This window comes from Trachemys scripta, chromosome 7 (genome assembly GCF_013100865.1).
Source record: "Trachemys scripta elegans isolate TJP31775 chromosome 7, CAS_Tse_1.0, whole genome shotgun sequence".
NCBI classification, from domain to species: domain Eukaryota; kingdom Metazoa; phylum Chordata; order Testudines; family Emydidae; genus Trachemys; species Trachemys scripta.
Window position 1 is genome coordinate 6,501,751 of NC_048304.1, and position 26,534 is coordinate 6,528,284.

The 26,534-nt window shown below is 42.2% G+C and overlaps 1 protein-coding gene across 30 annotated transcripts in view; it reads right to left on the reverse strand.

Annotated features, from left to right (window-relative positions):
* The window catches only part of MAGI1 (membrane associated guanylate kinase, WW and PDZ domain containing 1), a 501,247-nt gene that overhangs the window by 215,798 nt on the left and 258,915 nt on the right, over positions 1 to 26,534 (reverse strand). For all 30 annotated transcript variants that reach the window (XM_034776911.1, XM_034776894.1, XM_034776889.1 and 27 more), the window contains exon 2: positions 7,690 to 7,806. In XM_034776911.1, coding sequence (XP_034632802.1) covers positions 7,690 to 7,806 — 117 coding nt within the window. The remainder of the gene's footprint in view (positions 1 to 7,689; positions 7,807 to 26,534) is intronic.

Sequence of the window (26,534 nt, forward strand, 5' to 3'; positions counted from 1 at the left end):
ATATTATACAGGTCTTTTCATTTGATTCCCAGAATTAGCTGATGCACACAACTGGCATCATATAAATCATAATGAATATTCATTTTAAGAAAAATCAGCTGAATTGTCGTTAAATCCAGACTAATTAGAGCCTACAAGAGGGTTTGCTTGTATTTCTACCAGTTCATTTTTCTGTGTCTTTTCTGAAATACTGTGGGTTTCTCTGGTGCTAATGAATGCAAAGGACTTCATCAGTTACCCCTAGACATCGCCAGGCAGCTGCTCTGCAAGCATTGCCAACAGACTGCCAAGAGCCTGGCTCATCTACCCTACCCGCCACTGATCAGAAAAAGCCAATGGTGCCTAATGTTTGGATTTGTTCTGTGATGGGAATAAATGTCCATGGGGGATTAGACTGTGCCAAGCTCATTTTCGCTTGTAAAATTATTTTAAATCCAGACTTGAACCCAGAGTTTCTACCAATGGAATATGTACCATATACAAGGAAGAAAATGCACAGAGTTGTAATGATTAAATAAGTACATTCAACTGAGCCCATTTACCCGAGAACTGAATGTGGCCCTCTATATACATTTCATAATTTAGCTCCTATGGTGTGACATCACAATTTCTTGCTTTGTGTTATTGGCCTTCTTTTAAAACTTCAAAATGTCCTTTCACGGATGTGAGGAGCTCTTAGAATGGGGGCCCTCTTTCTCAAGTTTCCCACAAAAAATTAAGAGAGCTTGAACAAACCAGACGACTGGATGTCACATACCGCTGGTTTTCCAAGTCTCCTTAGAATTCCATCCAACTCTTATTCCAGGGTCTGTTTAACTATTGCTTTCCATCTCAATGTGGCACCTTCAAGGTCAACTGTAGCAAATGGAGCTGGTACTCTGGGATTCAAAACACAGGTAAAAACTGAACTCTGGGAGGCTTGGCTGCTGCAGGGAGCATGACTAGAAGAGATGTAACAGACCTATCTAACCTTAAGTGAGTCAGCCAATTTATCCCCCCCTCCCGCCCCAGTACATGTTTATTTTGGGAAACGGACAACTACAGAACAAAGTTAAAGAACCCAGAAGGGCTTAAAAGAACCCTCCAGGAAAAATTTGCTATGCAGAGAAAAAGCCTAGGTCTAAATCTCTGCCCTAAGAAAGCCATCATACTGATCTTGGGTGTCTCCATATCTACAACAAAAACTTCTACAGTCTGACTTATTTTTAAAGTCAGTGGCCAAAAGGACAAGACAAGCATTATTAAATCCAAGGGTAACAGAATGGGAACTAATGCAGAATTTACGTGAACTGGGAGGTAAGTGATTGCTGACCTGTGTTATTCAATTTTGCATCAGGTACATTGCTTTGGCATGTTGTACTAGCTAATAACAAAAAAAATAACAAGACAGATTCAGGCTGCCAGACCCCCTAAATGTAGATCTCACTGCCTGAATGACTCTGAAGATACAGAAGACCCCCAGGGAGTAGCAAAGGAATCAAATGAATGGGACCAGGACACAAATACCAAACAGAGCCTGTCTGGAGGTAATAACACCTTTCTTATTCTTCTTGGTTCACGTCTCTGAGAATAAGCAACTAGGACAAATGGCCAGTCCAGCTTGTTTATTTTAAACCAGTCCACTTTAGCATCATTTTAAGATGGAGATGACCTTGTCTGCCCAGCCTCCTGTATTTAGACATGTTGTCCTATTGTCATGTCATCGTCGAACCGATGGACTACACACACCTATTGAAACATTAAAGTATGTCACTACTGGGTATTATTGTCAATTGATATAGTGCAAATATATTCCAGATGGACCTACTTGGAAACACTAATTCAGAATGCAATGTTCTGGGCAGGTTCTCAGGTTTACTCCCAACCAGCCATGTTTTCCATAGAGTAACTCTTTATGGCTGTCCTTTCACAAATGATATGATAATGTCAACCAATTAGCATAGCCCAATGCTACTTTGAGGGGGAGAATGATATTTCCAGGAACAACAATAGTCTGTCAAAAATACCACAGGAGGCCAACCAACCTGAGGGCCTGTAGCCTCCTCCAAACCCAGAGATATCCCAAAGCCAAGTCTACACTATGGGCTTTTTGCTTATGTCCGTCGGGGGGGTGGGGGGGGAGGAAAGAGGTGTAAATCTCTGATGGACATAGCTATGCTAGCTATTCCCTAGTGTAGACGCAGTTATATACTGGTAGAGATTGTTTTGCTTGGGGGTGGGTGAACCTGGAATAAGCTTAGGTCAACAAAAAGCACAATACTGCAGGAATAAGTTGCACCCACACTAGACGACTCCGCTGGTGTAGTAGCAAAGCCTTCCTAGACACAGACCTGGCCCAGAATTGCTGAACTGTCTCCAGTACAGTATTCACACTCACTGCTAGGAGCAATAAAGCCATTTACTAGCCTAGAAATATTGCATTTCTTCTGATGGCCTTAATGAACCCATACCGGGTCAGAAACCAGAGAGGATGCAATGCCTTAGAGTCAGGCAGGGATACAGGAACCACCAGAGACTGTCAGCGTTCTAGACACCTGAATCACCCAATGTAACATGGGTCTTGTCATAAACATACAGTTAAGGGTTAATTCCTCTTTTACTTGTAAAGGGTTAAGAAGCTCACATAACCTAGCTGACGCCTAACCAGAAGGACCAATAAGGGGACAAGATGCTTTAAAATCTGGAAGGGGGAAGAAGTCTTTTGTCTGTGCTGTGTGGGCTTTTGCCGGAAACAGAGAAATAAGGAGCCATCCCACTCCTATAGGGTAGTGAGTATTTAAAGAAGGAATGTGTTAGATTACTTTTATTTTCTTGTTTGTGGGTTCTTTTGCGAATAAGAGGGAAGGTAAATTTGGGTTCTTTGTGTAACTTTAAAGCTTTGCCCAGAGGCAAACCCTCTGTGTTTTGAATCTGATTGTCTGTGAGATTATCTTTCATTCTAATCTCACAGAGGTACTCCTACTACCTTTTTTCTTTCATTACAATTCTTCTTTTAAGAACCTGATTGATTTTTCATTGTTTTAAGATCCAAGGGTTTGGATCTGTGTTCACCAGGACTAACTGGTGAGGGGGATTCTCAAATCTACCGAGGAAAAAGGGTGTAGGGACTTGGGGGAGGAATTATTCTCAAATCTGCCCAGGAAAGGGGGTTAGGGACTTGGGAGATACTTGGGGGAAGGCAGAGTTCCAAGTGGCTCTCCCTAAATATTTGGTTAACGCTTGGTGGTGGCAGCATACTGTTAACCTAAGCTGGTAAAAATAAGCTTAGGGGGTCTTTCATGCAGGTCCCCACATCTGTACCCTAAAGTTCAGAGTGGGGAGGGAACCTTGACAGGTCTATAGTCTAGCTTTGGCAAGGGTTACTATGCCTAGGGCAGGGGTTCTCAAACTGGGGTCAGGATCCCTCAGGGGGTTGCGAGGTCATTATATGGGGGGTCGCGAACTGTCAACCTCCACCCCAAACCCCGCTTGCCTCCAGCATTTATAATAGTATTAAATATATTAAAAAGTGTTTTTAATTTATAAGGAGTCGCACTCAGAGGCTTGCGATGTGAAAGGGGTCGCCAGTAAAAAAAAAAAAAAAAGTTTGAGACCCATTGTCCTAGGGAATGATGAGTGCGGTCTAGGGTGACCAGATGTCCCGATTTTATAGGGACAGTCCCGATTTTGGGGTCTTTTTCTTATATAGGCTCCTATTACCCCCCACTCCCTGTCCCGATTTTTCACACTTGCTGTCTGGTCACCCTAGTGTGGTCATTTATCTGAGTGAGTGAAGAGAGCATCCTAGCTCGAGTATCTTAAGGTGCTGCCTTCTCAGAAGTGAAGAAACCCCCCCCCACAACACCTCAGAGCTGTCATACTATAGAGCAATGAAGTGTATAAATATCAACGATTGGCATTATGAATGAACTAATTGGTTCAGCTGATACGAGAACTGGCTTGGTCTCTAAACTCTACCTTTTTCTTTTTTTTTAAATAAGGTTTGTGTAGAGGAAATGAAGTATCATGTCTCCTGCATCCTATCTGGCCCTAGCCTTCAATGATTAAGTTGGGCCCAGGGTCTTCAGAAAGCTAATCTTGCAGGCTTGGGTGTACCAGTAATATCAGTCCTCAGATCAGATGACATTTGAAATCAGAGGCCCGAGGCAAGGCTTATCAGATCTGCTGTTCACTATAACCTTAGCAGAAAATAGAGGCTGGAGTAGGTAGAAGGAAATTGCAGGCAGGGGTTTTGTTAGAGAGAGGTTGGTAATGCCTGAGGCAGGGAAGGAAGTAAAGAGCAGAGTGTTTGTTATAGAGGTTGACCACAAATCTGGCATAGCTTCTGGAAGGGTCATGGCTACCTGGCCCTTACCATCAGCTACAGAGGTAACATTTAAGCGTGCATTTACAGATTTCCTTTTAAAAGTCCAGTTGGCACCCTGGCTATTTTATTAACTATATGGTGTGTGTGTGTGTGCGCGTGTGTGTGCGCCCCTTTATATATTGCACTTTAAATTTGAGTTTCTTTCACTATTTCAAGGTCCGGTTTCTTCACAAAGTAGCCCCTATGCTCAGTGGGTCATTTGCTGCACATCTCCGCTCCTCTGGCCCTGTGTCTTCATACGGAAAAGAGGTGTGGTCTTACCCGGAGTTAGCTAACCATAGTCCTGGGGAAGATGAGACAGTACGTAGTTTTCACAAGAGTAGCAGGTTGAATTAAAGACTAGTCCTCCCCATAGGATTTAGCTCAACCTGCTAACTTATGTGGAAACTACAAACTGCCTGGGCTTGACTCGGGTTTTACCTCAAATTAACTGACTCGACTTACTAGGATTATCTGTCTCACCCAAGGAGCCGCAGTCATGGCCCAGGACCCCAGTGTGCTCGGCACTGTAGACTCACAGAACAGACAGACAGTTCCTGTCCCAAAGAACTGACCATTTAAGTACAAAACAAGAGACAACAGATGGATACAGGCAGATGGGGAAGTACAAGGAAACAGTGAGACAATACCGATCCGCAGGACAGGCAATGCTCATTCAAAACCACATCTTTTCTCCTACTGAAGACAAAGCCTTTCATTTAGTTTTGTTGGGTGGTTTGTAACCCAAAAAGTCTGCAGTAGTTTCAAGAGCTGTTGTTTGACAAGCAACGTGGTAAATAAAAGCCCATCATTTTTCCTTTGGAGCATAACGTGCAGCCTAAGAACAGTTGAACCACAAGGGTTTGGTATTAACCTCCTAGGACTCAGGGGAAAGAGCCAGTTTACACCTCCTTCTCCATTGAACATCAATCAATCATCACTTCACGTATTCCTGATACTAGCAACAACAAGCAGCAAGCAGTCCAACCATGCTCAGGCTGAGTGACCTTGTGTGCTTGTAGCATGTTTACCAGATAATCAGCAGGGAATTCCGTTTTCAAAATACAAGACTTCATAATCCATTAGCACTAGAGATGGGTCCAGAGCTCTGGATTTACTGGTCACATGTACCAAGGAATACAAGTATACGAGTATGCAACTAGATTAATCTCTAGACCTATAAAAGGTTTCAGAGTAGCAGCCGTGTTAGTCTGTATCCGCCAAAAGAACAGGAGTACTTGGGGCACCTTACAGACTAACACATTTATTAGAGCATAAGCTTTTGTGGACTACAGCCCGCTGTAGTCCACGAAAGCTTATACTCTAATAAATGTGTTAGTCTCTAAGGTGCCACAAGTACTCCTGTTCTTTTTGTAGACCTGTAAAAGCATCCCAAACCACCACGCATAGCGCAGGTTCATTCAGATTCACACAGGTACACGTTAAACGTCATATCAAAAGACAGACTCATCTCCTTTCCGCAGCACACAGAGGAAAAATAAAATGTTACCCGATGTACAGCTCTACAAGGATAGGGGTACACAATAAATAACCTCTCCTTTGCAGATTTTTCTATTTGTTACATAATTGGAACATGATTACAGATGTTCTCATTAACGCCAGAACAAAACATCTCTCTCCCTGTTATTTTTAAAAGGCAGAAATCGCTCTATCCCTTCCCTCCCTGCTACCCCAATTCTAAAACAAAGCATAGCAAGTTTACATTCAAGCAGTTTAACTCACAGTCAAGTTCAATAAATCTGAGAAATAAATAAACAGAAAGAATTTCAGAACGTAACCTTGGCAACACAGAAAATGCTTCAACAGAACTTCTGCACATTTTCTGTATGTGCTGTGTTGGAAACTGGAATAGAAGTCAAAAGAAATACATGGGCAGAAGGATATTAGCATCAGGACTCTCTAGCCACTGAGCCTAAAATCGCATTCATTCACATTCCTAGAAGGCATCTTGTTCAGTCGTCCTTTAAAAACTGCAGCCAGGCAAGTTACAAGCATAAAAACTAAACACATTTTGGATTGACAAACTGGAAAAGGGAAGTGTTCAATAGGATCAGTGTTTATTCATTATGCCTATGCACAGCATTTCAAAGAGTACTTCAGTCCCTCCTTTCCCTGATGAAATAAGATTAATGCAGCCATAAGAACATAAGAATGGCCCTTCTGGGTCAGGCCAAGGGTCCATCTAGCCCAGTATCCTGTCTTCCAACAGTGGCCAGTGCCAGGTGCCCCAGAGGGAATGAACAGAACAGGTGACCATCAAGTGATCCACCCCATGTCACTCATTCCTAGCTTCTGGCAAACAGAGGGTAGGGACACCATTCCTGCCCATCATGGCTAATAGCCATTGATGGACCTTTCCTCCATGAATTTATCTAGTTCTTTTTTGAACCCTGTTATAGTCTTGGCCTTCACAACATCCTCAGGCAAGGAGTTCCAAAGGGTTGACTGTGCGTTGTGTGAAGAAATACATCTTTTATTTGTTTTAAATCTGCTGCCTATTAATTTCATTTGGTGACCCTTACTTCTTGTGTTATGAGTAGTAGTAAAGAACACTTCCTTATCTACTTTCTCTATACCAGTCATGATTTAATCATTTCTCCCCTTAGCCTTCTCTTTTCCAAGCTGAAAAGTCCCAGTCTTATTAATCTCTCCTCATACGGAAGCCATTCCATACCCCTAATCATTTTTGTCGTCTTTTCTGAACCTTTTCCAATTCCAATATATCTTTTTTGAGGTGAGGTGACCACATCTGCACACAGTATTCAAGATGTGGGCATACCATGTATTTACATAGAGGCAATATGATATTTTCTGTCCTACTATCTATCCCAGGGGTCGGCAACCTCTGGCACACGGCTCACCAGGGTAAGCACAGACTATCTGATGTTAACAGAACTGTTTCTACATCGAGTGTTTGTCCAAGCTTTATGTAAGGCATTAACCAACCTGTAAATGCTATATAAATAGCTGCTACATGATGGAACCAGCAAATCAGAACTCCAGGATGAAGTGGTTTCACTACCAAACCCGCTCTTTTCCTCACTCATTCCCCACCATCTCACTTCCTTTCCCATCAACTGTAAATTTATTTTCAAACCTTTTCCCATCACAATCCATTCTGGAACTACCATCCACTTTGCACCTTATCTCAGCCAATCCACAGAACCAGGCATATCATCTTCTCCGCTGTCACCAACACAAGAGCCCCATAGTTGTAAATCAGGTCTCCCCTATAGCAGTGCACAGCACCACTTAAAGTTTACCACCAAAAGGATTTAATTTTAATCACATGAACTCCACTGGGGAAATGTTTCATTACTTACAAGGCACAGCATGGCGATAAAGGTTATCTCGAATTGTCTGCTGCAACTCGTGATCTGGAGATCCTTTCTGAAACCTCTGGTTGAGATAATGCCTCAGATCTTTGTTCAGTCTACTTCCTGCAAAGAGAAAACAGCTATTTAAAAAAAAAAAGCTACAAATAACCCCCAATACATTACCAAAATAAGACACTCCAGTGCACACGCTTTTCTCTCTGGGAAGAGGATGAGAGAACCAACACCAGGGGACAGTTGTCAAGTCGCGATGTTTAATATGTTACTGGAAGGAGCGCAGAGACTATGGTGATGAATAAGGAATAAAAACCTACATAGAACAGAAAAAAAATTCTCTCTCTCAAAAAAAAAAAATGTTGATGGGAAGTTCCTAACCCGCTCTATTCCCAGCTACACAGAGAAATGAAAGAAAGAAAATCTATTTCTTGCTGTGCACAGCTAAGAGGTGCTCATTCAGGCAGTAGCTGTTAGAGCTGGGCAGGAAATGACTTTCCAGTCCCGGGAAAAAGTATCCCATCCCGAATCCGCATAAAGAATTAAAATCTTGAAAATGTTGGTTGACTGATATTCAAAACAAAAACATTCCGTCTGGGTCAATCAAAACATTTTATTTCAATTTAGACCTGTGTTTTATTTGATTATCATTTAAATTTCTAAATGAAAAGTCATTTTGAGTCAAAACCCAGAAATTTTCTTTTAGAAAATGTCCCCATGTCTCTTTGCAGTTGAATGAGCAGGGGAGATGGGAATATCCTATAGGCATAATGTCGTTCCATAAAGTTTTAGAACAGAATTGTTATTATCAGAAGAGTTTTTAAAACTCTAAATAGAATTCTTTCAATAAAACAAACAATTTCATATGATCTTCTCCAAACAACACTGATGTTTTTTAAAAAGGTGGAAGCAACTGAGATATTACAGCAAAGAAAATTCTGTAGAGTCAGCACACCACATTTATAAGGAATATGAATCAGATATGGCTTTTTTGCTTACACACAGCTATAAATCAATACAACTATAAACTTTCTAATAATATAGTCATTCACAGACTGGCAGGAACTTAATGTACTGTAGTTGAATCTGATTATGAAACACAATTTAGAAACAACCATCTCCTCTACAGTTGTAAGGAGCTCTACTCTATCAGAGAATTGTGGTATTAACAACTGCTCTCGGAGGTGGAAAGCAGCCATTGTTATTAATTCTGTTGAGTTCCCACTAATGAGCTTCCAGCAGGTTACTGAATTAGTACCATATTTTGGTTTTAAACATTTTTATACACTGCTTTATCATATATTTATTTATTTCCATCTCACTGTCAGCGAAGATCAAACATGTTCATTGTAGAAGTACCTAAAATAAATAAGCCCAAACTAACGAAGAGAACATTGTATCATTATACTTTCCTTACTGGTTCTGGGAACATCCCTCACTATGCCGAGCAGTGGATCACCACCCAATTTTCTAACAAATAGTTTCCAGTCACTATGAAGTTAAAAGTGATTTCCTGTAGGATGGCTTACTTGGAGGCGGCTAACTTTTCACTGTGAAAATTCAACCTTCAGAAGTGACCTTCTAAATTCTGTGTATTGGATAGTAAGGGATATTTCCTTCTCTTACTTCTAAAGGCAGATTTTGCAGGAGTCAAAGGATGGCATACCCTGAAAGGATGAATCACTGAATTTTTCATCTTTTAATTCAACAGCTATCCTTATTTTCCCCTCATAAGCCAATGTTAAACAAGGTTATGAATAAGCAAGAAACAAACATCCCAAACGTATTTTGCATATAATGTAAGAAAGTATTCCACTGAGGAAATTTAACGCTGCGAACTGCATGCATTAAAAAAATATAAGTTGTCTTCTGACATGCATTATGTATTCAGTTATTTGTGTTGCAGTAGTCAAGGCCCTGCTGGGCTAGGACTTCCTAACTATATAACTTATAATTCATGCAGGATACCCTTCCTTCTAGAATTTGTCAAAGTTTTGGAATGATTTTTTTTCCATAGAAATACTTTTTTTTCCAAATGTTGACATCTTTGTAATTTCTTTTTATCCAAAATTATACTGAAATGTATTTAAAATTTTCATTTGTAATATCTTATATTCAGGATCAGAAATAAGCCATTTTCAAAAATGAATTTTGAATTTTAAAATTTCACCACGACTAAACTGACCAAAAAAATTTAAAAATGTATTGCAAAAATGAGAAAAAGAAATAATTTTAAAATGGAGGGGAGGGTTTGCAATTTCCTTCATTTTTTGACTAGCTCCCCAGCATGCTGTGAATCTCTCAGATTGTTGCTTTTCCTTTCAGGAAGCTGATGAAGTGGGTTCTATCTCACAAAAGCTTATGCCCAAATAAATTTATTAGTCTCTAAGGTGCAACAAGGTCTCCTCGTTGTTTTTGCTGACACAGACTAACACGGCTACCATTCTGAAACCTTTCCGAAAGCTGTCACCTAATATACATTTTGAAATTTGAGTTTCTACTCAACTCAAGGGTCTGGGATATTTTTTTTTTTAAAAATAGGTTTTCCTGAACTTTGAACTAAACAAAGGAAACTTGGGTTACATGTCATCTTGGGTTTTGTTTGGTTACTCATGTTCTTGCAAATCCAGCGTTCAATGGTTTTCTTTCCAATGCTGTTACACTTTGGAAGCCAAATGATAGTCGTTCAGTGAGAAAAACAAACCCAAACAGTGAAACAGAAAATAACTCAGTGGGTGGAATAATATTGCTCAGTCTCGTTTGTTCCCAGCAACAATAAATTAACATGTATGTGTGCCTGTCTGTCTGTGTCCTGACTGTGCTGCTATCTATCCACTATAGTGTTTGTTTTTAAACACATTTCTTTCAAACCTGATTTCCTGTCTCTGAGCTACATTATGTACCTCACATAAACAGGTTTACATCTAGTTCATATTCTCAATTTATCTTCAGCAGGAACGTAATGACTACTGATTGCTGTTTCACACTGGTTAATGCCGGGGCGGCCAACCTGTGGCTCCGGAGCCACATGCGGCTCTTCAGAAATTAATATGCGGCTCCTTGTATAGGCTCCGACTCCGGGGCTGGAGTTACAGGCGCCAACTTTCCAGTGTGCTGGGGGGGGGGGGTGCTCACTGCTCAACCCCTGGCTCTGCCACAGACCCTGCGCCTCCACTCACCCCTTCCCGCGCCCTCCCTTGAGCCTGCTATGCCCTCACTCCTCCCCGCCCTCCCCCCCCAAGCCTCCTGCACACCACGAAAACAGCTGATCGGGAGGTGCAGGGATGGAGGGAGGGGGAGGTGCTAATCGGCAGGGCTGCCATTGGGCGGGAGGCGCTGGGACTGCTGATGGGGGGCTGCTGACGTATTACTGTGGCTCTTTGGCAATGTACGTTGGTAAATTCGGGCTCCTTCTCAGGCTCAGGTTAGCCACCCCTGAGTTAATGGCTCTGAACGAGACAAGTCCATATTTCATCCGTGTATCACAACACAATTCCACTCTTTAGCGAGATTTCTTTTTTAAGACGCTCTAGAGCAAGAGGATTTCCTGCGGTCACACAAAGGCAGTTTCAAAATAACAGTGCCATGAAGCAAGCTGAGGTTAAAAGGCCTTACTACAAGGATAACAGTGCAATGAAGTCATCTAGATTCAAACTCTCTCTCGCAGCCTAATGGCTATATTGAGAGGGAAAACAAGCTTTTACAAGAGGCAAAGTTTACATTTTGGGTTTGCAGGATGAAGGTATTAGTCTGGTTTATAAAGGGGGAGGGTGGGAAGGGGGAAGAGAAGAGAAATTGGAAGGGCAGGGACTTTTTTTTTTTAATGGGTTTGTACAGCACCTTCACCAAGATAAGAGGATCCTGAACCATGAGTAGGGTCCCAGGCCATTATCAAAATGCAAATAATAAATGGAAATCACCATCAACTGATGGTGGGGACCTACTAATAGTGGATTTTGCCTGTATTCTAGAGCTCAGGTTGTTTGTGATGGACAAATATTTTGTTAATATTTGCAGGAATTTCTATTCTGCTTCTGTACCTATGAATGCAATCATTCTCATGGCAAGGTCCACTAAGCAGCAACCCATCTCAGGGCCCAGAATGAGGGCTGAATGCTCCTAACCATATCATCATCAAATGTTCCTAATCCCAGTAGCTGTTAGACAAATGATAATATTTTGCGCTCTATCATTTCATTCTACTCCATCCTGGTCTTCCAGCTGCTAACCAAAAGTGATTATAAATAATGGGGCTATAAAAGCCATTCAATAATTAGAACACGCACTGGTCATATGCCAGCAATGACAAAAGAGAGTGATTTACGTAAGTCAAGTATGTCACATCTGCCAGCCCAGAGTTTTGTTACTGATGTGGCTTAAAGGTCATAGCTTAACACTGTTCTAACAGCCATTTGTCATGAGGGACAGAGAGAAAGAGAGATATGGAGACAAGAGAAATGAAATATACCACCACTGGTTATTTTTAAGCAAAAGAATAATGAAATAAATCTAACAGTACCTTTCTACTTTTTAATTTAGAGTATCCTCTGAGGTCAAAGTAAGAGGTGCATCTGATACACTGGCTTTCATCATCCGTTTGCAAAAGCCTAAGTAAGATCATGGAGCGAAAGACCTGCCACCTGAATGTAGCTTCCTAAAGTCTATATAATTTGTGTTCTTTTTGTCAGCCACCCACAAAGTAAAGGCATCATATAAATCCACTGTATTTTGGTAAACTGTTTGCTGCTACATTTTATTAGTGCAAGAAAACTTAAACCGGTCTTTTATTCCTTGGATAAATACAGAAATATTTATCTGAACCCTGCTGAGGGAGTTGGCTTCACATTTAACACAACTTGACAGGGATCTGATTTGATTGCCTCCATGTTTGTTTCTTAAAGTGCTAAAGTAAGATCTTGGCTGCAATGCACAAACAAAATCCTGCCCAAACCCCAGACTGATGAAAACAAACCAGTGAACCCATATCATCACCTATCATTGCAGGTGTTTGCTTCAGTAGCCATATGGACTAGAGCAGGGGTCAGCAACCTTTCAGATGTAGTGTGCCGAGTCTTCATTTATTCACTCTAATTTAAGGTTTCGCGTGCCAGGAATACATTTTAACGTTTTTAGAAGGTCTCTTTCTATAAGTCTATAATATATAACTAAACTATTGTATGTAAAGTAAATAAAGTTTTTAAAATGTTTAAGAAGCTTCATTTAAAATTAAATTAAAATACAGAGCCCACCGGACCGGTGGCCAGGACCCAGGCAGAGTGAGTGCCACTGAAAATCAGCTCGCGTGCCGGAGGTTGCCTACCCCTGGGCTAGAGTAAATTGGCAATAGGCCCTGACCTGTGAGTTCATATTGGTTCTCTGTTGGAAACGCCATGAGCCAACTAAGGTCTTGATCCCATAGGCTCAAACATTCAGGCAGGCTGTGTGTGAGCACAGGAAGCATGCTTGGAACAGGTGAACCGTAGGACCAGAGCCTACATGCCTCCCTTACTATACATCTTAATACATATATAGCTACAATCCGTTTAATTTAAATGACCTACTTCCCTTTCCCTGGGGAAAAGTTAACTAATCATACAATTTCTCCCCCAATGTTTACTCTTTTTATTTAAAAAAGATCCACTGCAAAATCCTTTTAGCTCATGATCTCCCACGGTGCATTTGCTATGGATGAAAACCATAATAAGCCACAGAGCTGCACTCCATAGAACAGCACAAAGTTAACAGAATCAACTACCTCTGCAGTAATAAAACTCAACTTTGATGAGGCACAGTTAAGTCTCCAACAGCACAACAGCTGCTGAATCAGCAGAGAGCACTTCAGCGTAGATCATAATTTTTGACCGGAGAATGAATAACACTTGTTACTTTATTACTAGCAGAACTTTTTATAAATATTATTTTAGGTGTCGTTTGTGAATCTGAAGGAAACCTATTCACTCAAAACTTTTCGACGCTGTTCAAAATCAAGAACAGCAATAGTTTTCTTGGCACAGTATATTTTGGTATCTCTCTTAACCTGCAAGGCATGTACGGGTGAATGACCCAGCACTAGAATAGTAATTCAGCATTTGCTGTTTCAGAAATACTCTTTAACAGTTCATAAATCCACAGTAAATCTATCGTATGCACTTTTACATCCCTGCACTGCATTTAGAATGGGTTCCACCTTATACTATGCACAGTAAGGATTTGTTCAATATCTAGCCAAAGTTTAAAAAGTCAAGTTCAAAGCACCAGACAACACACACTCTTTCAAGATAAGTAGTAGAAAAGCATAAATGTTGCCACGACTGGCTTGACAATCTGAGGGGTCTGGATACACACATTTCTCATCCCAGCTGTTTTCAGAGGCATTTCCAGTATGTATGATACAGGTCAGCCAATCGAAAACCCGGGCTTCTCACAATCAGCCTCTGTTCTGATCTCTGGGTGGCCCATCCCCACTACATTGCTTTCAGAGTTAGATAAAAACTGCAGCTAACCTCCCCGGCACTCCCTAACCTCAGTATTTGGCCATGCCTTTTCATGTTTGAGCATTGGCCTGCTAAACCCAGGGTTGTAAGTTCAATCCTTGAGGGGGCCACTTGGGGATTTGGGGCAAAATCAGTACTTGGACCTGCTAGTGAAGGCAGGGGGCTGGACCTGATGACCTTTCGGGGTCCCTTCCAGTTCTATGAGATAGGTATATCTCCATATATTATCTGCCAGGGCACGCTGGAGCGTGGATTCCAGCAGTACATGTGATGGGTCTACTAACAGCAACCACATTGCAGCAGGAAAAGAGAAAATGGAGAAGAGCAAGGATCTGAACAGAAGCAGTGGCAGAGGGACTGCAGAAGAGAAATGGGTGGAAGGGTGGAACTAATCAAGACCATAAGATTTAACTAGGCATTAGGACTGCTAAGATAGGACATCAGCCGCTCGAAGACCACATCAACCAAGTCCAGGTGGTAGAGCCTAAGAGAATGTGTAGGTTGAGTGCCAGGTGGTCTCAGACACGGAGGTGCTTCATTGCACTAAATCCCCCTTGCCTCTGTACACAACCCCAAGTTGGATGGGAGACACATTCACACCAGAATTCTGGGATCATTGGAAGAGCAAGCAGGGGCAGCAAGGGGAAGGAGACGAATCAGAGTCTGGGTCCTGTCCTCCCTCCTCCTCAGAGTTATTCTCTGAAAACAGGAAGGAGTATTTTTCTCCCAGAAGGCCGAGAAGACGTCCCAGTAAAAAAACTAATGGAAGTAGCCAGGGAACCAGGGTGGGGGAAGGGGAGACAATGGGAAATGGATGGGACCCTTAATTGGTAACTTCTTGGAGAGGGGGAAGAGGTGGACGACAGAAAGGATCCCCCTCGTTAGAGAGAAAGGAGACAGCTGATCCAAGACATGGACTCTGGATGGAGGAGCTCCCCAAAGAAAAGGTAGAGATGTCTGGAATAGATGGTCTCCTACATCTTGCCCTGGGATTCTCCTTCGTAGTTGGAATTGGCTGGATTCCTCTGTGCCCGGTATTGGCGGATGGGCTCCTGAAGCATGGCACAAACATCCAATACAGCGCTGCCTCTGGTCCGGTTTTCACTCATCCTGGCTACAAAGTCACCACACCAGGTGGCAGGAGATTTCCACGCAAATTGATCCTACATCGGGGGAATAAGTGAGGTAGAATAGAAAGGGCATTTGGGGCCTCCCGTAGCTCCTTATAGCTCTGGAGCTCCAGCAATGGTGAATAAAGATGGTGCTCCTGAAGAAAAGGTGGTAGCTGCAATTGTCCCAGCAAAAGACAGAGAACTGAAGTAAGATCTTCTGTGAAGCAGAGGGGATGGTGCCTCTGGACTGGCCGTCCCCTACCTGCATGGCATGAATGGAGAGATACCCACACTATGGGCTCATGGCACATGTATCACAGAAGAAGTAACCTACATTTGTTACACCTTGAGACACTCCTATGTAAAGTGGAGCCGAGTTTTCAGTAGTAGCCGGGGAGGTTTTCCCTGAGGAGAGCTTAAATTATCTGGACATAAAAATCATCACAAGGGTTGTGAGGTTAACTATGTCGTTTATTTTAATGGCTTTCAGTGGCATTCAGCTACCTTTTGCTCCCTCAGACCAATTCTTGAAAAATGTTGCAGGTTACCTGCATTTGGCTCGGTTTCTTTTTTCCTTTCTCTCTTTGAAGAATCCACATCAAACACTCAGGAGGGGTGGTGTGTGTGTGTATGTGTGTGTGTGAGAGAGAGAGAGATGTGTGTGTACGCGCTAGGCTTTCAAACTCTGGCTGTAATTGACACCAAAGAACGAGGTGAGCAGAGGTGAGAAAAAGGGGCCTGCTGGGATTGAAATGAAAATATCTAGGACAAGTCATAATATGGAATCAGAAAGAGCTACATGCACATTACAAAGTTCAGTAGACAGCTGTGAGAGACTGACGTACTATAAGATCCTCCGGAATTGTTTACAACTTGAATTGGGCTATGCCCCTGACAATTACTGTAGAAGATCCTACTGCAATCAGGCCATAGGCCTAAATCAACTTGATGCCAAGTAGGAACTTCCTACTGGAGATATCCTCAAGTCAAAAGCCGAACTCAGAAACCCATGCCCCTCCCAAACTTTGAGGAAATTAATATCCAGATCTGAACTTTGAAATGCAGGACCACTTCTCATTTGAATACATTTTGTCTGACACACAAAGGCACAGCTGTAGAGGGGATATTTGTTACCGTACAGTCTAACAAGAAAAATCAATTAGTATGAAACAGTCAGTAGTGCCAAGAGTTGCTGATGTTGCTATGCGAGTTTAATAAAAACTCCTACACATCAAAAGTGAGTGCAGAAGGAAATCTTTGCAATATCGTAGTCCAGTACGTAGTCTCATTCCATGTGAGACTGTACAGAATTCCAGCTGAGCATTTCACTCTGACCCCATCATTAACCAGGCCATCAATGAACACAGCCTAAGATACATGAACATTTCACTACTAGCCCTGAGCTTCTGATAATACCTTTCCAGAAAAAACAGACTATCAGAGCCAGCCATGCATGCATTGCATTTTTCGCAGCTATCTAATTTGTAATGTTTTCCACAGAGCTCAAGCAAGTCTTCAGCATGAAGCAAACCTGGTGGAGGGATTGTTCCATTTTCTTTGTTTTGATTCAAAGCGGCCAGTAGAGTTTACTTTCCTTGCTTGTCTGGAAAAGAGACTGTTATCCAGACAGGGTCTGGAAGGCAATAGATGCAAAAGGAAAAAAAATTAGGCTGGAAAAAAAAAAAAACCAGCTTTAGTCTTTGAGTTAACATGAACGACCTGTTTGCGAGAATTAGCTCCACACGTCTGTGCGTCTCCTGACAGAAGTTACCGTATGTTCTAAAACTAGGATATAATGCGAGAGCTGCAAAAGCCAAATCAGCTTGGGGAGACAGAAGGCATTACTAAGCCTGAGCAGAACGAGCCCCAACGTAACAATATGCCAAAGAACTCATTTTCCAAAACAGAGATGGAAAAATATTTTCAAAATCTGTTATTCTTCGCTCAAATATAGCATACAATTCTTCCAGAAAATGCGGGGGGGGAGGGGAAGGAGGGAGGGAAGAGATACGTGCCAGTATTATCTGAGTCTGAGCTGTTTTTCGTTTTTTCAGCTCCATCTCAAATCTTGGCCTGCCTAACCAATATCCAACCCCCCCAAAATTTCAATTAGCAGATGTCCCCACGGAGCCTCAGAAGAGTTACAGCGCAGGAGCTTCATGACTCCCTTCTCCGCCAAGGGCTGGGCTCTCTGGCTGGACTAGATCTCCCATGACACACTGTGATCATGTGAGCCCCAGAGCAAGAAAGAAGAAAACTTTTCAGTTTTTGATTTTTTGCCAAAAAAAAAAACAGAATTTTCAGGGGTGGGAGGGTGGAGAAAGAGAGGTGGAAGTGGGAGAAGAGGAAAACAATATTCTGGTCTGTGCTAGTGATTAAAAAATAAAACCAGCAACAAGGCTTGCTGTGAAAATCTGGAAACAATTTAAAGTCCTGATCCTGTCCCATTAGCTTCAAAAGGTGCAAATTTAAACACACCGTAATGGGACACTTCAACCTCCATAATTTAAAATTACATTACTGGGCAACACAAGTACAGTATCTAGAAGAATGGTCAATCAGAGATCCGAATGCTAAGTTGAACAGTCTTGAGCTAGACAAATCAACCTGGCAAATCTTTTCCATTGTTCAATGGATCAAGAGTTTTAGAAACTGTAATTACATCAAGAGGAGCCTCCATGTGAAGGTATTGCTGCTAGGAAGTGTGAAATTAAACACAGGACACAATAGCTCTCCCTGTTCGCAGGCGATAGGAATGGAATTCTAAATTTGTCTCCAAACATTAACAGCCTGCTATCCCTGCCAAGTGTCCAGGAGGGATGAGCTTGTAGGAACTTTAATACATTATTAATGTATTCCACTAGAACAGGGGGAGGCAACCTATGGCACTAGAACAGGGGGAGGCAACCTAAGCTGATTTTCAGTGGCACGCAAACTGCCCGGGTCCTGGCCACCGATCCGGGGGGCTCTGCATTTTAACTTAATTTTAAATGAAGCTTCTTAAACATTTTAAAAACGTTATTTACTTTACATACAACAATAGTTTAGTTATATATTATAGACTTATGGAAAGAGACCTTCTAAAAACGTTAAAATGTATGACTGGCACACGAAACCTTAAATCAGAGTGAATAAATGAAGACTTGGCACCCCACTTCTGAAAGGTTGCCAACCCCTGCACTAGAATAACAAATTGTCAAAAAAGGGTTTGTGACGACAATGTAAACGTCACTGTGAACTAGTTCACTGTTGATTATTTTAGCAAAAACAGTCAGATTTTCTTGGATTATGATCATTTCTCATTCCTCCACTCTATTGTGACCCAGAGCTACGTCTTTGCCACATTAAAAGCCATGTAATAACATTCTCTTTTCAGTGCTGAAACATTGATCCACTCGTAAAAAAATCAAGTTAATCGATTAAGCTATTACTATGACACATAAATCCAACAATCCATCTAAGGCAGTGAAAAAAAAAATTGCACATAAAGTTTCCTAAATTTCCTAACAAATTACTTTTTCCCCTTGGTGTTGCGGTCTTGTTTTCTTCATGGGTTTGGATCTCCCAGTATCATGCTTCTGTCATCCTCCCTCTTTCCTCCACAATAGATGTACAAATGGTAACACCACATCACTTTCAAAAAGGAAATAAAGGCTTTTATACAATATAGAGCAAAAATGTATTTCTAAAGACAATGGACACATTTCAATTTACTAGTGCAGGGTAAGAAATTGTTAAACGTAAAATATTTTGTGGTGGCTAAAGACTCCAATCACAAAGAAACAGGGTTGCTGACCACAGTAGAAGTAGTTCTTTCAGATGTAAAGCTGAGCAGTCCGTAACTGAATAAGGATATAGCCTCTTGTGATAAAAACATACCCATGGATTAATGGAGAGGAAGCTTGGTCTTATGGTTAAGGCACTGGGCTATGACACAAGAGTAGGGTTGGTCAGAAATTAAAACCGCTGATTTGTCAAAATCGAATGTTTTGTGGGAATGTGTTAATTGCAATTAAACTTTTTCCGAGACCAGGCAGGCGTCTATGGAAACCTACATATGTTCCTGGCAGCTTGTCCACCTCCCCAGATCCGCAGCAGTCTGGTTGATGGGTTCCAAAGAGGATGGATCTGGACTGTTCTCAGTGGTACCAGATGACAGAACAAGGAGTAATGGTGCCAAGTTGCAGTGGGGGCGGTCCAGGTTGGATATTAGGAAACACTTTTTCACTAGGAGGGTGGTGAAGCACTGGAATGGGTTATCTAGGGAGGTGGTGGAATCTCCTTCCTTAGAGGTTTTTACGATCAGGCTTGACAAAGCCCTGGCTGGGATGATTTAGTTGGGGATTGGTCCTGCTTTGAGCAGGGGGTTGGACTAGATGACCTCCTGAGGTCCCTTCCAACCCTGATAGTCTATGATTCTATGGGCTGGGGCTTCCAGGGTCCCAAATACCCTGGCAGCTCATCCAGTAGTCTGCTGTGAAGCCAGAGCTCACGGAGCATAATTTTGCAGACTTCCAGTTCTATTAAAACTGTTGAGTTTGGGATTTTCAGCCTAACTTGGAAAACGCTGCTACTAATTCTTTCCCAGAATGCCTTTGGCTTGTCAGAAGGATGATATGGTAGAACTTGCAAACGTTGAAATACTCAGTGCCACACAAGGTTTCCACTCACAAAACTTTTCTCACATGGGCCATTCATTCACTCAGTGAAGTCTGAAATGCCCTGTCGGCTATCCATGCCTCCAGTTCGTTAAACAAAGCCAGGTCTCAAGGATGCCCTCGCTGGAAAGTGGAAGATCAAGGTGAGTCAGGAAACTCTTTTCCAGTCGTCACAACAGGAGGAAGATGCCTTTCCAATGCTACGGTCTGTAACAGCAATCTTGATGGCTTTCTAGCGTGTCCATAAAGAATGGCTTTGAGAACGATTAATAACAGAGGCAAAAGATGAGGCATTTTATCAAGCTCTGCTTATTGCTTCATACTCTGCAGAGATTATTCCGTAAACGTATCCAGCCATATCTGTGGATCTCCTTTTATTGATTAAACATAGCTTTCCATCCACTCAGGGGATTTCATCCAAAGTCCTGCCAGAATATTTTCTCCATACCCAAGAAAACAGCTTTACTTTTCCGAACATTAAAACCACCACTCTTGAAAACACACACACTGCAATTTTACTTTTAATTGAAAATGATTATGACAACAACAACAGGGATCAACAGATAGTATATGGAACAATGACAAATAGTATAAATGCTTTAATACTGATACCTCCTGTGAGGGAACAGAGAATCTGCTATTTGGCATGGCGGGGGTTAAACACCACCTTTGGGTTCAGGTAGCTGCACCCCGCTATACCTGTGGCCCATGCCAGACCTGGAGTGGGGAGAAAAGAAGGGAGCCTGGCTCAGATAGGGGCTGACTGTCAAGAAGGCAGGACCTCTGTCTGTCTGTCTGCCTGCCTGAAGGGATGGATCAATGACATGCCAGCAAGCGCAGCTCACTGGAGGCAAGTAAGGGCCACCCTGCCAGGAGGAGGTGGCAAATAAGCCTTAGCACGAGGACAACTGACTAGGTGGGGCAACGCCCCAAACTAAAGAGAAGTAGCTCTGGGAAGTGGGTCTCAACTCCCCGCAGGGAGGGAGACCCATCCCTCCCTGGTTAAGGGGTTGATCTAGCCAGGGCCCTGGGCTGGGACCCGGTAGAGAAGCAGGGCCCAGGTCTCCCTATCACCCGTTTTGGCCTTACAGACTAAAAGACTAGAAATCTAGCCACTAGACTGCCCAACCCCCGAAGACCCTACACTCCCCAACACACACACACTCCCCAACACACACACACTTCCCCCCTTCCATTATTTGAAGTGCTTGTGTTATAAGATCATTCTGGGAGGAACTCAGTGTATTTTCTTATTTTGTTTTGCTTACAAGGATTCCCCCCCGTCCCCTCCCCACACACACAGTGAAATGCATTTGGTGTTCACGTATACAATTCTGAAATGTAAAACCCTCATTATCACATGCTCAAATTCGTCGAACATCTGATTCACTTTTAGAGAGGTTATTTTTAAGCTCTACATATCACATGGAAGTGTTTTTTTTTTTTTAAATGTAATAAATGCACATGGAGCCCCCTCCCCATACTTTTATATGTTTTAGGGAATCTAAAATGAACTAGTAGGGGATAGACGGAAGAACTGGAATGGGTGTTAAATAAGTTGTGGACCTGTTCAGATTTCAAGTTCTAAGGAAAATGGAAGTCAATTGGACAAGTTCATAAATCACTTAAGCACTGTTGGAAATTCGACCCCAAATTCAAAAACCACTGAAGTCAACAAAAGTTTTTTTTTTCCCACTGAGCACAACGGAGTTTGGATCAGGCCCTTTGTGCATGGTAAAAACGTGTCAGATTAATTGCACTGCACAAAATGAATTCTTATTTATTCAAAAAACAAGCGGTAATAATACAATGATCCTACAATGCCCCTACTAGTCTGCCACAACTATCATTTAAAGGGGGCATCACCCAACCAGGTAAGGTTCCATTCTGAAAATCTTTGTAGAGAACGCTAAAGCAGCAAATACTCCTTTTCCAGAAAAACAGAAAGCTTGATAGATGAACTTGTCTAAACGGGGATGTTATTCTTGAGCAAGGTAGGCGTTACATTCACAGCATGAAAACACAGGAGTTGGATAAAAAAAATATATTCTTTGTGGAAGACTGAAATGTAACACTACTTGATTTTTTAGAATCCAAAAGCCTAACACACAAGAACCAAAACCAGAGAGAGAAATAACAGGCTGCTCCCTAAGACAGAGAGCCACAACTCAACCCACCATGTTCTAGGCTTGCTCTTTGCAGACCAGATGATCTGCTGAAGATCCAAACTGCATTTTTTCCTCCCAGACTCCCCTAGTCTTCAAGCAGGACTAGAAACCCCCTGAGAATATGAAGTGATAGCTTGCAATTTAACACAGTAGCATGTGAATCTAAAATGCTATAGCTATTCCAGAACAGATCTCTATAGGAACGTCCACAAGACGAACAGTTCCAGGATAACTACTGCAGAACAGAGAGTCTGGAATACTTATGCCGATCAATTTCCCCTTATCAACAAGCCCTAACATATTGAGTTTTGAGACCAAAGTCTCCTGGCACGCAAGCTGCTTCCCCTGACGGGCCAGGACAGCAACTGGGTGGGGAAATTTTTTTGGGAGGAGAAGCTGGGAGTCAGGGGAGTAACCCTGTGACCACCCCCACATGACCCCATCCCTAGCCCGGGACCCCCACACTCTCCCCATCCCTTCCCACCTTATCTGGGTAGGGCTAGGGGAGAATGTCTCTGACCTGGCTGGAGCTGCTCCGGCAGGCTGGGCAGCGCGGCCACAGCCTGCTCCGGCGGCACTGGGCGGCGGGGCCGCAGCATGTTCCAGCAGGCTGGGCCGGGCGGCACGGCCGCAGCGTGCTCTGGGGGGCGGGGCCAAGCGGCACGGTTGCAGCTGCTTTGGAGGCTGGGGGGGGAGAGCAGCGTGGCCAGAAGCGGAGAGACTCTGGCCCCGCCTCTTCCCCTCTGGCTGTGTCCCGCCTCTCCCTTGCTATACCTGTTCATAAGCCGACCCCCTTCTCTGGTGCTTCCCTTTTTTACTAAAAAAATTCGGCTTATGAACGAGTATATACGGTAGTTATTTTCATTGTGTTTAAGTACCATAAAGGCACCAGAAAGTAATCTTTCATAGTTTGCCTACATTTCCTGTGTTCGAATAGGAAACTTCGTTCTCTCTTTTCCTTTTATGTCATTTGCTAAAAAGTGAAAAATGTCTCCTGCCTAGAACAGCATGCAAGGCTGTTGTTAAAGCTCTTTATAAGCCTCCTTTATTGCCTACAGCATAGACTCATACCAGTGTGAAGGCACAACCAGTGGGGGTCTCTCTACTGTGATTCAATTCATCTGCGTTCTAGCAGCAAGAGAGCTCACTATCTGGAAGAAAAAGGTGCAAGTCTCTAGGAAGAAAAAAAAGAAAGAAAGAAAAAAAAAAAAGTTTCCCAGATGGTGGCCCACAGAACTGTGACTTCACTGCAGTTCAACGAGCATTGGGGAAAATAAAAGTGTGTTCACGCTACTTATTTTTAATGAAAACAAATATAAAAAAACAGGTCGAATCACTCAGAAGTTATTTCAAAAGTATCGGTAGGAATTGTAAAATGTTAATGTTCAGCAGCAATGCTGTATTTTAACTCACAAGTTATTCCATCCTGGAGTATCGGTACTGATCTTACAGGCTTCTGCAAACAAAACAAAACTGAGCTTTATTTTTTCCACTTTTCTTTTAAAACAGAGAACGAGGTTCTTTTCTCTTTCTTCTTGTCTGCTCAGAAGCCATGGTTAAAGATTTAAAAAATAACTAATAAAATGGGGAAATCATATCTCACAGAAAAAGGCATCACCTTTTGGAAGTTTGATTTCAAATTTCAGTTTCAAAAGACAATCTATCCTATAACGACAAGTATACGATAGAGAAAATAAATGCAGTTCTGTAAATGTGCATAAAATTCAGTTACCTAGAGACATCAAAAAAGGGACACTGAGGCTACGTCTACACTACCCGCCTGAATCGGCGGGTAGAAATCAATCTCTCGGGGATCGAATTATCACCTCTCGTTGGGACGCGACATTCGATCCCCGAATCAACGCTTGTACTCCACCAGGGGAGGTAGGAGTAAGCGCCATTGACGGGGAGCCGTGGAGGTCGATTTGCCACCGTCCTCACAGCAGGGTAAGTCGGCTCTGATACGTCAAATTCAGCTACGCTATTCGCGTAGCTGAATTTGCGTATCTTAAATTGCCCCCCACCCCACCCCCGTAGTGAGGACGTAGCCTGAGTGGTGTATTAAGAGATTTAATGTTTTGTTTTTAATAGGAAGGTTGAAACAGACAGCTATGGTTTTGAGACTTCATTGCCTCAGACATTTTAATTCTGCTTTAACAAATGATGCCAATGTTCCAGGTTGGGTTTTGTTCTGTTTAGGTTACCCTTATGGTTTCCCATGAAGACCCAAGGCAGCAACCAGGTTTTCTGTCACATTTATTCTACAGCCAAATTCATATGCTTCTAACAACCATCCCACAGAAGACTAGCAATAATTTTCATACCTGCATTCCAAATAAAACAGAATGTATAATTTTGGATTTGCAACTCAAAATCTGATCAGGGAGGATTAATTTTCTGCACACATAAGAAATGCTTAAGATCTTAAAACATTCATCATGTGTAACGAATGTCTGTATCTCTTATAAGCCTAGGGTCTCTAACAGGCAAGGCAAATCTGCAGAGAGTTTATTGATGAGCGGTGAAGATTAACATGATTTTTTAAAAATATGCCTACATTAACACACAAGTGACAAACTTTCAGGCAGAGATTATCATTTGCTCATATGTTTGTAGGACACCTAGTGTAATGGGGCCCCCAACCTGGTTGGCCTCCAAATGCTATAACAACATAAATATTAAGTAATGATAATAAAGGAAACTAAGGCACAATCACCATAAGGCATATCATGGGCATTTTTCAAGATTGCAAATTGTAAATGGGGTGGGGAGCATTTTAGAGGCATCAGACCTTGTGAGATGCCAGACGAGTTTGAGATAGTCACTAACAACGTCCATTGTTGGTCCTACTAGAAATACCTAACATGTATTGGGTTATGTAGGCCAGACATACCAACACACACAGGCGCATGCACATGCCTTGTCCACACTGAAGGTGGTGTGTAGGGTACAGTAAAAAGCAGGCTGCATTCACACTACGGTGTGTAGCTACACGCAGCAGCGAAAGGCTCTGGTGAGGGGGAGAAGGCAGGGAAAAGGGGGAGAGCTCTCAGAGCGGTCACAAACTTTCCCTGCTGCCGAAGTCTTTCCCTATGGTGGGGAACGGCTCCGGCAGCAGAATACAACACTGCTAAAAATGGTGGGGCGGGGGGGCATTGCTTGGGTGTGTAGAGAGCTATGTAGGGTATACGCCCTAAGGCTCTGGTGTGTCTTTATTCACCTACACTGCTATTTATACCCATGCCTGGGGATGTGCAGCGTATGTATTCTATACAACGCCATAAGACACACATACACACAGAGAAGAATAGAGAGTGTATATGATAAAGCTTGCCCCCACCACATAACAGCAGCTACATAAAATAAATATATTCCACCTAAAAGAACACCCGCAAAAAAAAAAAAAAAAAAAAAAAACAATCAAACCCCCCACCCCCCAAAAAAGAATTGGTTTCATGGAACCAAGCTAGGAGAAATGACGACTTAGATGTTTATGGTGATACTGCTGGGAATGTATCTGATAAATTGATCATACTGGTTAGCTGATCAGTAATTCTGCCAGTCAGACATCAAATAAGGCTCAGGAACACAACCTCCAATGCAACAGCTCTAAATCAGTGCTTAATAAAACGATGGACTAGTTATGCAAACCATTCTTGTCCATGAGAATACTTCGGTACTAAATAAAAGAGGAGTTCAGAAATTATCCAAAGGTAGATACAGTGAGATACTTGACAGTAGACCACCAATGGGTAGAAGAGAACAGAATACTAAACACAAGGGCTACATTGCTATCTTCGTTTCCTGCCTCAATACAGGAGACTGAACAAGATGACCAACTGAGGTCCCTTCTAGCCCTACACGTCTGATTGCTAATCAAAATACAGATCTAAAGAGCTCATTAACATGCTGAAAAATGAACCAGACATTCCTGAAAAGATGTGAGGAATATGAACCTTAACCAACATAGCAGGAGTCTTTGAGAAATATAGCACACAAAAACTGTGGTTTGTATCCATCTTTCAGCATACGGTAGCCAGTAGAAATAAATCTTCTTGACAAAAAAGAATTCATTTTAAACATCAAATAATGTTGCCAAACACTACTACTTATCTATCATATATGTTAAATAGTTTCTAAAGAGACCCATACAGCTTCCTCTATAAAACCTTTAAATAACTACTGTGCTGCCGGTGCTTGAAGTTTAGTTATAAATGTCAGTGGTCTGGTTAAAACACCGGTATTTCAACCATCAGATTTAATTTTGAAAGGATTTCAGCAGCTTTATTGTCCTGCATACGTGAATAACTCCATTCTTAAATAAATTATATGCTATTATTCTCCTCTTACTTTATTCTGCATGCAAATTATGCAAGATACACAAAACAGTGCATTTGTCTTAGTCCA